We start from the raw sequence: 12,157 nt of genomic DNA on the forward strand, positions 1-12,157 counted from the left end.
GAAGAAAAAAAAAAAAAAAAAGATTAACCGGAGTATAGAGAACAAGCTTATGAAAGTGATGAGGTTATTTTTTTCCTCTCAATATTTTCAGAAACAGACACATTGACTATTAAATTGTCCTAATTTCAAAGAAAATGGGACTTTTTTCCAATATATTTTAGTACACTTACATTTGAGTAATGCATAGGAATCAACTAAATGATGTTACAAAAGTAAGGGAAAACATGAGAAAATGGAATGCTGAAAAAAATCACTACATTTAGAAGCTTGACATGTAGAATTAGACTTAAAATTTATGCTTAAGCTACAATATCATTGAAATAAAAATATCCTAACTGTGAAACGAAGTTTCTGAGGGTATTTAAGGATTCAAATGTTCAAATGTGTGTGTATAAATTTCCTAATGATTTTCTTATATAAAAAAACTAAAATGGGGACTTCCCTGGTGGCAAAGTGGTTTAAGAATCTGCCTGCCAGTGCAGGGGGCACGGGTTCGAGCCCTGGTCCGGGAAGATCCCACATGCTGCAGAGCAGCTAAGCCCGTGTGCCACAACTACTGAGCCTGCACTCTAGAGCCCACGAGCCACAACTACTGAGACCACGTGCCACAACTACTGAAGCCTGCACGCCTAGAGCCCGTGCTCCACAACAAGAGAAGCCACCACAATGAGAAGCCCGCACACCGCAACGAAGAGTAGCTCCCGCTCACCACAACTAGAGAAAGCCCGTGTGCAGCAACAAAGACCCAACACAGCCAAAAATAAATAAATAAATAAATAAATTTTTAAAAACTAAAATGAAAAACCCATTCATATTTTTCAGTAATTCAAGCCACTAGAAAATGTGCCAACCAAATGAGACTGAAAAGAAAATATAGTTTCCAACTACGTACTTTTACACAGTTGTCCGTCAGAGTTGGCATGTCATTGATGGTCAGATGCCTAATCCCACTGCAGCTGTTTGCAATGTTCCTGAAGCCTTGGACTGAAATCTGAATTGTACAGAGTTGGTGAAAATGTGGGAGAACCCATTAGTATGACCTCTAATAAAACCCTAAGATAGTAATAACCAAAGTTATGTCATGATTTTGCTACTGTGTTTTAAAATTGAAACCATAAAATATTGCAGACATAAAAGGAAACAAAGAATCTAACCTTGATTTCTTTAATTTTTATATGTATGTTTTGTGAAATTATCATCACAGTCTAGTTAACTTGTTATTCTATTTTTTATTGAGGTAAAATTCATATAACATAAAATCAGTCACTTAAAAAGTCATTTAACCATTCATAATTTTGTATAACCACAACTTCTATATAGTTTGAAAACATTTTTATCACCCTAAAAAGAAACCTTTTACCTATTAAGCAGTTGCTCCCCATACTCACCTTTTCCCAGCCCCTGGCGATCACAAATCTGTTTTCTGTCTCTATGGATTTACCTATTCTAAATATTTCATATAAGTGGAATTATACAGTATGTGGTCTTTTGTGTCTAGTTTCTTTCACTTGCCTTAATGTTTTTGAAGTTCATCCACAATGTGGTATATATCAGTACTTTATTCATTTTTTATGGCTGAATAATGTTCTATTTTATGGATATACTACATTTTGTTTGTCCACTCATCTGTTGTTAGATATTTTGTATATTTTGAATAGTGCTGCTATGAACATATGTGTACATCTATTTGTTTGAGTACCGGTTTTAAATTCCTTTTGGTATATACCTAGGAATGAGATTGCCAGATCATATGGCAATTCTATGTTTAACTTTTTAAGGAACGACCAAAATATTTTCTACAGTGGCCGTACTATTTCACATTCTCATCAGCAATCTACAAGGGTTCCAATTTCTTCACATCTTTGCCAAAACTTATTTTTTATTTTTCCATATTTTCCTTTTTCAAAAAATTTCCTAATGAGCTTGAGGTGGTACCTCATTGTGATTTTGATTTGCATCTCCCTAATGACTAATGAGATTGAGCATCTTTTCATGTACTTATTAGTCATTTGAATGTCTTCTGTAGGGAAATGTCTACTCAAGTCCTTTGACTAATTTTCAGTTGGGTCATTTGTCATTTTGTTGAGTTGTAAGAGTTCCTTATATATTCTGGATTCTAGACCCTTAGATATATGACTTACAAATATTTTCCCCATTCTTTAGGTTGTCTTTTCACTTTTTAATAATGTCCTTTCATGCACAAGTTTTTAACTTTGATGAAGTCCAATTTCTCTGTTTTTTCTTTTGTTGCATATGCATTTTTTTCTTTTTTAAGCAATGAATATTTATTTATTTATTTATTTTTAACGTTTTTATTGGAGTATAATTGCTTTACAATGGTGTGTTAATTTCTGCTTTATAACCAAGTGAATCAGTTATACGTATACATATGTTCCCATATCTCTTCCCTCTTACGTCTCCCTCCCTCCCACCCTCCCTAACCCACCCTTCTAGCTGGTCACAAAGCACCGAGCTGATCTCCCTGTGCTAGGCGACTGCTTCCCACTAGCTATCTGTTTTACATTTGGTAGTATATATATGCCCATATATACACTACCACTCTCTCACTTTGTCCCAGCTTACCCTTCCCCCTCCCCATGTCCTCAAGTCCATTCTCTAGTAGGTCTGCGTCTTTATTCCCGTCTTGCCCCTAGGTTCTTCATGACCTTTTTTTTTTTTTTTTTTAGATTCCATATATATGTGTTAGCATATGGTATTTGTTTTTCTCTTTCTGACTTACTTTACTCTCTATGACAGACTCTAGGTCCATCCACCTCACTACAAATAACTCAATTTCGTTTCTTTTTATGGCTGAGTAATATTCCATTCTATATATGTGCCACATCTTCTTTATCCATTCATCTGTCGATGGACACTTAGGTTGCTTCCATGTCCTGGCTATTGTAAATAGAGCTGCAATGAACATTGCGGTACAAGACTGTGCTTTCAGGGATCATTTCTGTAGTTCATTGCATATGCTTTTGATGTCATATCTAATAATCCATTGCCAAATCCAAGGTCATGTAGATTTACCCTCAGTATTTTCTTGTAAGTTTTATCATTTTAGCTCTTATATTTAGGTCATTGTTCCCTTTTCAGTTGATTTTTATATATGGTGTGAGGTAGGGATCCAATTTCATTTTTTTGCATGCATATATCTAGTTGTCCAGCACCAGCTGTTGAAGAGAATATTTTTTCCCCCACTGAATGCTCTTGGCACCTGTGTTGAAAATCAATTGGCCATAACAGTATAGGTTTATTTCTGGACTCTCAATTCTATACGTCTATCCTTATGCCGGTACCACACTGTTTTGATTACTATAGCTTTGTATACTGATTTCTTTCTTTCAACTATCATTATCCACATTAATGGAAGCAGCAGTGGTAGAGAGTATTCAAAGTAATTACTGATCAAAAGATCAAATATCTTCACCTATAAATGAATTACCTTAAAATAACATGTTATTTAGGCTCCATTTCCTAACAAGTAGTCATGGATGGGAAATGATGTACTGATTCAGTAATGGGAAACTGAGACTCTATCCAGAAACAAACATCAGGGGGAACTCTCCCACAGAGTCATCTTCACAATAGCATGACAGGGAGAATGAGGAACAGCAGTTGTATATATTGTGATCTTAATCTTGTTTTAAAAAAGTATGTGTTGGGACTTTCCTGTCAGTTCAGTGGTTAAGACTCCACACTTCCAATGCAGGGGGCATGGGTTCAATCCCTAGTCGGGGAACTACATGCCACATGGTGCAGCCAAAATAAATTAAAAAATTAAAAAGGTATGTGTCACAGACAAATGGACAAAAAACTAGAAAGACACATTTCAAAATATTGTTTGTTATCTTTGGATGCTAGGATTATGGATTATTTTTATTTTCTTTTATATTTTTAAAATTTTATATAATGAGTGTATGATTCTTCTGTAATCAGAAAACAATTTATATCAAAGGAAAGAAGAAGGAAATTCAGTCCTCTTCTTCACACAGTAAGCTTGCAGTCACATACCTAAAGAAAGTGCTGCTGAAGTAAGCTGAAAATGAGCATCTACTCAGAACTTCTGCTCTAGGACATTGTCCTTTTAACTTATTGAAAAGCCAAGCCACTGGGTGATACTTGGCCTAAAGGTATCTTGTTAGATGATTTCAAAGACTTCCTGGTAAAGCTCAAGAAAACATCTGTGGAATTCCTCTTCCCCCCACTCCTTAGTCAGTGACTGGAAGAAAAAGTTGCTGATCAGAAGATCCAAAATGTTCTATGAGAGACTGTGGTGAGCTCAATGAGTACAGGAGGGTTTAAAATAACTACCATTTAAGTAACACTTATTGTGTACCAGGTACTCTTTTAGGCAGTTTTCATATACTGGTCTATATAATCCTCACAACCACCTATTGGGAGGTTTTGTTTTTGTTTTTTTTTTAACAAATGAGAAAAATGAGGCCCAGAGCAGTTAAGTAATGTGTCCAAGGTCATCTAGCTCATAAATAGTGGAGCCAGGATAAGATTCCAGGCAGTCTAGTTCCAATGTAGTCATTAAACTACACTACCTCTTAAGAAGATCAGCTTGCATTACTGTGCTTAAAAGGACACAAAAGACCTTTTTTTTTTTTTGAATTTTATTTAACTTATTTTTTTATACAGCAGGTTCTTATTAGTTATCCATTTTATACATATGTCAATCCCAATCTCCCAATTCATCACACTACCATCACCCCCCACAACTTTCCCCCCTTGGTGTCCATACGTTTGTCCTCTACATCTGTGTCTCTATTTCTGCCCTGCAAACCGGTTCATCTGTACTATTTTTCTAGGTTCCACATATATGCGTTAATATACGATATTTGTTTTTTTCTTTCTGACTTACTTCACTCTGTATGACAGTCTCTAGATCCATCCACGTCTCTACAAATGACCCAATTTCATTCCTTTTTATGACTGAGTAATATTCCATTGTATATATGTACCACATCTTCTTTATCCATTTGTCTGTCTATGGGTATTTAGGTTGCTTCCATGACCTGGCTATTGTAAATAGTGCTGCAGTGAACATTGGGGTACATGTGTCTTTAAAAGGACACAAAAGACCTTTTGCCACTGGACTCTGAGAGAGATCTGCTACCTTGTTCCTTCACTTTTGGATCCAGATCCTAATGCTACTGTGTTAGTCAGGGTTCCCCAGAGAAACAGATCCAATAGGAGATGGATGGATGGATGGATGGATGGATGGATGGATGGATGGATGGATAGATAGATAGATAGATAGATAGATAGATAGATAGAAACATGCATACTTACATACGTAGATACATAGAGTTATTATAAGGAATTGGCTCATACAACAGTAGAGACTAAGAAGTCCCAAGATCTGCAGTTGGTAAGCTGGAGACCCAGATGAGCTGAAGGTATTGTTCCAGTCTGAGTCCAAGTCTGAAGGTAGGAAAAGACCAGTGTTCTAGCTTGAAGACAGTCAGGCAAAGAGAGTGTATTTTCCCTTTCTCAGCCTTTTTGTTCTATTCAGGCCCTCAACAGATTGGATGAGACCCCCACACTGGGGAGGGCAATCTGCTTTACTTAGTCTACTGACTTAAATATTGATCTCATCCAGAAACACCCTCACAGACAAACCTAGAAAAATGTTTATCCAAAAAACTGGGCACCCCATGGCCCATTCAAGTTGACACACTAAAATTAACATCACAGCTTCCTTGAAGACTTTGAACATTGACTTTTCCTAACACTCATGGTTGATGCTCTTTTTGCTCTTGCCTGCTTTGTCCTGGCTGATCATCTGAGCTTGCCTGGCCACATTTTTTTTTCCAGATTAGCATCTTTGAGACCATTCATCCTCTCTGGCACCACTAACTGTCCAAATCATACACAACTGAAAACAAAGCCCTAATACCTTATTGTTGCCTCACATTTTCAAGTTAAAACAGAAACTCTCTAGCCTTAAAGTTTTAATTCTAAATGTTTAATTAAGGAACTTTAGTGTCTTAAAGTTAAATTATGAAATTGGTAGGGTAAAAATTCCATTTTTTAATATTTTATTGAAGTATAGTTAATTTACAATGTTGTGTTAATTTCTGCTGTACAGCAAAGTGATTCAGTTATACGTACATATATATATTCTTTTTCATATTCTTTTCCATTATGGTTTATCACAGGATATTGAATATAATAGTTCCCTGTGCTATATAGTAGGACCTTGTTTATTCATCCTATATATACTAGTTTGCATCTGCTAATCCCAAAGTCACGATCAAAAATTGCATTTTTAATGCATGTGTATGATTATTATTTAACTTGTGTAGCCTGATTTCATTATTTAAATTGTATAGCTTAATTTTTATTATTTAACTTGTGTACCTTTGTGAGAAATCATGTTTTTCAGCACTGTGAGAGTTCTCACAGAGTACATGTGATTATACCATGTTGTGAAAGGTCTTAGCTCATAACTGACTCCTCACACATAAAGACATACTGTAAAATGGCTGGAGGTGGGAACAGTAGAAGAAGAGACAGGCTATTCTAAGGAGCTTGGACTTCTATAGACCGAGGTAGCCCCAGGAGATAAGGAAATGGAGACTCAGGTCTCTTGATCAATTTTCTCCAGATTACAAATTGATCAGGCAAGACCACAGATGCGCAAACTCTTAATCCAGTACTCCTTCTGATTAACATTCTTCAACAGTAACATCCAGTTCAAATGTTCCATTCCAGCTTCCAGAGTTCTTCAAACCTAGTCACTCCAGCCAGAAAGACATCCAACTTCTTCAATACTCAGCGGACCTCTCTGCCCTTTGTCTGACCTTGTTACCTTTCCCTGCCTCTTTCTCTTTTCATCTAATCAAGCCTTAACTATTCCTCAAGTTCCAATGACTCCAGCCCTATTCTGCTACCTTCCTTCTCTTTCCCTTACAGGTCTATAAGTATTTTAGCCTATAACTTTCCTATAATCTGTGCATATCTTATTTCCCCCAAGGAGATGATCTTATACTCTTTTTTTGACTTCTTACTGTGTTGGATAACTATTAGGGGATGAATGAATTAAATTTAGGAGTAAGACAAAGTCTGGGAAAGAGTACAGAATTTGGCTACAGACAAGATTGAAAATGATTCCAAGCTGAAGGTAAAGCGCAAGCAAAGGCAAAGCAGTGGAAGCACTGGACTTAGATGAAGTGGCAAGATCACCCTTGGGATGAGTAAGAAAAGCTTAGTAGGTAAAGAGGGAAGGAAGACTAATGGAAGACCCATAAGGCAAAAGTTAGGTATTCCATATTGTACTGCCATGGATTCTTGAATAAGTTTTCCATAAATATTCCCAGAGAAAAGTCCAGGGGAGATGAATTAACATTATAAATCTGGAGAACAGAGGAGGGGGAAAGAATGCTGAGCTTGGAGTCAGCAGAGCTGGGTTTGAGTCTGGCACTGCCTCTTTCTCACTTACAACAAAAGGCAACTCAACCTTTCTGATGCTTTATAGATGTTTTCTCATCTATAAAATGGATATAATAATACTTATTTTAGGAGCTTCTTGAGAAAACGAATAGAGTAATGTATATAAAAGTGATTAGTTAGCACAATATCTGGCATGTGCTTTGAGAACCAGTTTTCCTGTTACTGTTCTTCTGGGCACATTGTGAGCCCACAGAAAAATAAAGATTCAAGTACTAGAGGTAGAGGGCCTTGAAAGATCATTCTAGTCCATCCCTCACATTGTAAACATAAAGAAAATGTATTTAGAGAAATTGTGTGATTTGAGAACAGGTTCCTTATCTGTTCCTCACTGTGTGTCCCCAGTGCTGGACATAGTGTCAGACACAGAGTGGGTGCTCCGTAAGTGCTGATGAATGAAAGAATGTTCCTGAGTCACACCGTCGATGGCAGAGCCAAGGATTGAGACCATTTCTCCCACTGTGACTCACAACTCCAGGGATGGAAACAGTTGTTTTTCACAACACTTCTAAATTCCTCCCCTTTATCTCAGCCCTAGTCTATTACCCTAACACTAGCCTCTCCAATAATGGCTTCCCCAAAACAAGCAAAAAACTTTTTCTGTCTTGCTTTCTCGGAAACATGCTCATGACAAGATTTCCTGAACAAGGGGAAAAAATGAGAGCAGTAATCAGCCACAGCTGAGTGGTTCCTTGCAATGCAGCCAAAATCTGGGTGCTATCAACCAATAAGATTGTATACAGAAAAGGTGGGGGGGGGGGCAGGGAGACCTCTGAGAAAAGCTTTTTAGTTTTGTCCTGGCATGAAACGCTTAGTTCTCTACACAGTTTATTTTAGAATATCCAAAGAGTTGCTTGGCTAATATTTCATGACTCAAGTATTCCTGCCAGAATCTTTTAGGCTAACCGACTATTAGCTGTCCTTTCTCTTCACTGAAAGAATGCTGATATAAGCCTGAAATTAAAGATTCCTCTCTAGGAGGAAAAAGCAAAATATTTTACCTGTTAAAATACCGGGTTTCACCACATCTGGTATCCGTGCATTTTCTGTATAGGATTCTTACAAAACTTGGGATCTAATCTCTTGTTTAGTTTTGAGGTGATTTGGGCTTCAATTTGGGCACCAACTGGAGCCCTGCCACTCTACTATTTTCTGGTTTAAATTCCCATTGATTTAGGAACGTGGGGAAGTTGGCCACACCAGTGGTGTTCCAGTCTCAAGTCCCAGCAGACTGCGACTGCTGCTAATGGGGGCAGAGAAGCCTTGGTGATCACAGGGAAATTCTCTCCGTCTGCCTCGTGTGTCTCAACCCATCAGCACAACAGGACAGAGCTGTCTGTGTGGGAAATGAGCTATCAGTGAACCATACAAAATGAAGACAAAAGTGCTGTGCATCAAGGTCTAGCTCAGACCCCTCCTGGCCACTCCAAAGTGGTAAAAAGAAGGAAGAGACTTGCCTCAGTGAGGATGGCATCTTACCAAGCTCCCACTTTCCACTTCTTAACAACATTGTCTTTGAATCAGTTAGCTCGACAGCACAGAAAAGAGATATATATAGGGCCAGACCCTCTATGACAGCTAGAAATATCCATCTTAGGTAGACGTGGCCCACATTGTGTTCCTGTACCATTTCCAGCTGTTTCTCTCATTCTAACCAGCACTGCAACCAGTGACTAATGGGTAATGTGATGACTTCAGTCATATCCATATATCCTTCATGACTTCTTGGTGACCTCATAGAAGCCTGGCTTAGCAAGTAGAATAAATTGTTGGAGAGAAAGACAAAGATTTCTCCCAAAACATTATGGAATATTATGTTTTATTGCATTGAAATGTGCCACAAGCTTCAATAGCAACACTTCCCAGGATCTGTGTTAACAGGGCTTGACGGGCTTTCAAATATTGTGTCCTCTGTGGTGACAGGAAGAGAGGTCTAATTATTATCCCTGCCAATCTCTCTCTTTGGATGATGCTGTACTTTCCAGTCTATATATTCTTCATGGCCACCCCCTCCTCTATGTTCACTAATGCACTTCTCCCAGGTAGCCCTGGAAGAAGCTTCAGATAGAGCTGTCTCTTTCTCTTACATCTCAGAGCACCAACGACCAGAGCCCTCACTTTGCATTTTGCATCTTCTGCCTTATATGCACATGTCTAATATCTATGCACATGTCTAATATCCCTGCCAAGGAACATGAACAGCATCTTATCCATCATGTCCTTTACAGTACAGCACTGTGCTTAGCGCAAAGTATTATGCAACAACCGCTTGTTAATAGACCAAATAGTTGTCAAATAAGTTGTTTGTAGAATGTAAATTAGTAGCTCCAAAGTGTGTGTGGGTGGGGCATAGTCAATACGGTCATTTGTTAAAGATTGCCATATATATCTAAAAACACTGAACAGCCAAACATGAAAAAAAGTTTCATTTTCCAATGTGAGTAAGGAACTAGAACACAAGATTAGTAAAGCCTGCAGATGCCAGGGAGGCAAGCATGCGTGCCAACTCTGCATGTACTCACTGCGCAATGACTCAGAGCTGCGATCTGCAGAAGCAGGCTGACCCTTCCTAAACTTTACCATTCTTGTCTAGAGTATACTATGTTGTTCTCTTCCTCACCCACTGGCCAAATTACTTATAGCTTCCCCTGTGTTATAACGGAGCTTTATCTCCTTTTTATTTTTAAGATTTTTTTTTTATGTGGACCATTTTTAAAGTCTTTATTGAATTTGTTACAATATTGCTTCTGTTTTTTATGTTTTGGTTTTTTTGGCTGCGTGGCATGTGGGATCTTAGCTCCCCGACCAGGGATCAAATTGTCACCCCCTATGCTGGAAGGCGAAGTATTAACCTCTAGACCACCAGGGAAGTCCCTATCTCTTTTTTAACCAAGAGAATCACAACTGTAATACTTTCTTTTTACAACACAATGATCCATAGAGCTACTTGGTTTGTCTAGATTTATTGAGCTAGATGGTGGCTTTACAGCTACAATCCTAACTACGGGCTTCACCCAGGTCCAAAGACCTAAGTAGAGTTTTATGAGCAGTTCATGAAATTCTGTGTGTAAGTCATTTCCTATGATAGGGAACAGAGGAGAGACTAAAATAAGTATGGTTTTTCAGAAAGCATTAAAATTTTTTTCAAACCTTTTCTCCAGAGGGGTAAATATGATCTTAGTCCCCTGAGACTCATCATTTTGTCATCTGATTCTTCAAGATCTAAAAATTGTTTCCAGATGTTTTATTTTTTACTACTTAATGTAATAAACATCCTTATACATTTTGGCTACAAAGAGATTACATTAATCTATGGATGCTAAACGATAGGTGTTTGTTATATTTCTTTATATTTTATTTTCAGTATGGCTAATATAAAGTTATATTCAAACTAATAATAACAACCATTTAAATTTCCATGAGTCCTATCTACAAGAAACATAAAAAGATGTTAATAAGTTCTTCTATTTTTTTTTCCAACACGGGTTGAAATGTGATTCAAAAAGGACACAAAGCATTCCTTTAACAGGGAAACTCAGGCACAAGAACTGACCCAGAAAAGCAGAAATTGCACTGTGACTTTTCTGATTCATGGCTGCTTTTCCACTAGAACCCCTCCTTATTGATGACACTTAAGACCACATAACATTTTTTTCGGATACAAAATGCAGCAATACTTTTTTTTACCATACACAGTATATAGCACTTTATAGTTTTACAAATGATAGTCTAGTGGTTAAGAGCCTGGTCTTCAGAATTAGGTGGATCAAGGTTCTAATCTTGACCCAGACATTTTCTATGTGACCTGAGGCAAGTTACTTACTCTGTCTTAGCATCATTTTCAGTGGTGTGTGGAGCCAGCTTATACTAGCTTGCAAGAGCAGATTGTTAAAATTTTAGGAACTATGGAAGCCAGTTGTTAAACACAGCCAGTTAAAAGATTAAATCATATAAACTTAAAATTAAATAAACTATATTAACAAATGTAGTGAATACCCAAACTCATGACCTTCTAATTATTTTACCACATGTTACCATTATCTATGCTCTTGAAGATATGTATGTTTATTATATCTGTATGGTGACAGTATTACATAAGGCACATTTCTTCCTGTCTCTCTGTTCAGTGACCTCTTGTTGTTAGCTTGAAATAGGCCATGGTGAGAGTTTTTACACCATGGAAGTCAGCAACCACTGTAACTCAGGGATTTGCGTGTTCCTTTCCAGTTGTTAGATGTTTACCAACAGACCAGTGTTCAGTTTCCACATCTCAAAAATGGGAATAGTGATACTGACCTCATGTAGTTATTTATAAATATTAAATGAGATAATAAATGTAAAACACTTTCTTCAACACCTAGCTCATAGCCAATACCCCACAAATGGTAGCAGTTATTATTACCATCCATTAAAATACAGAATAAGGGAAAATGTAATCAAATAAATATGTGAATTATAATTTTGAATTTAGCTGTTACCAATTTATTTTGGTACATAACCTGTTTATTCACAACTAGTTTAGCTGGTCACATAACTCTTATTGTTCCATTTACCTCCTGCTGATAAACTACCAAATCTGTACCTCCACTCCCAGCTCTGCTCCAAGGACCAGACTTCCACTTTCAATTAGTTCTTGTCATTGACAACCAGGTATATCACAGGAACCTCAAATTCAGGTTTTCCAAAATAACAT

The 12,157-nt window shown here is 37.3% G+C and overlaps 1 protein-coding gene across 1 annotated transcript in view; it reads right to left on the reverse strand.

Moving 5' to 3' along the window:
* FBXL13 (F-box and leucine rich repeat protein 13) overlaps positions 1-12,157 on the reverse strand; it is a 187,870-nt gene that overhangs the window by 53,198 nt on the left and 122,515 nt on the right. Inside the window, exon 13 of the mRNA XM_007187164.3 lies at positions 893-991. Coding sequence (XP_007187226.3) covers positions 893-991 — 99 coding nt within the window. The remainder of the gene's footprint in view (positions 1-892; positions 992-12,157) is intronic.

The sequence above is a fragment of the Balaenoptera acutorostrata genome, chromosome 7 (genome assembly GCF_949987535.1).
Source record: "Balaenoptera acutorostrata chromosome 7, mBalAcu1.1, whole genome shotgun sequence".
NCBI classification, from domain to species: Eukaryota; Metazoa; Chordata; class Mammalia; order Artiodactyla; family Balaenopteridae; genus Balaenoptera; species Balaenoptera acutorostrata.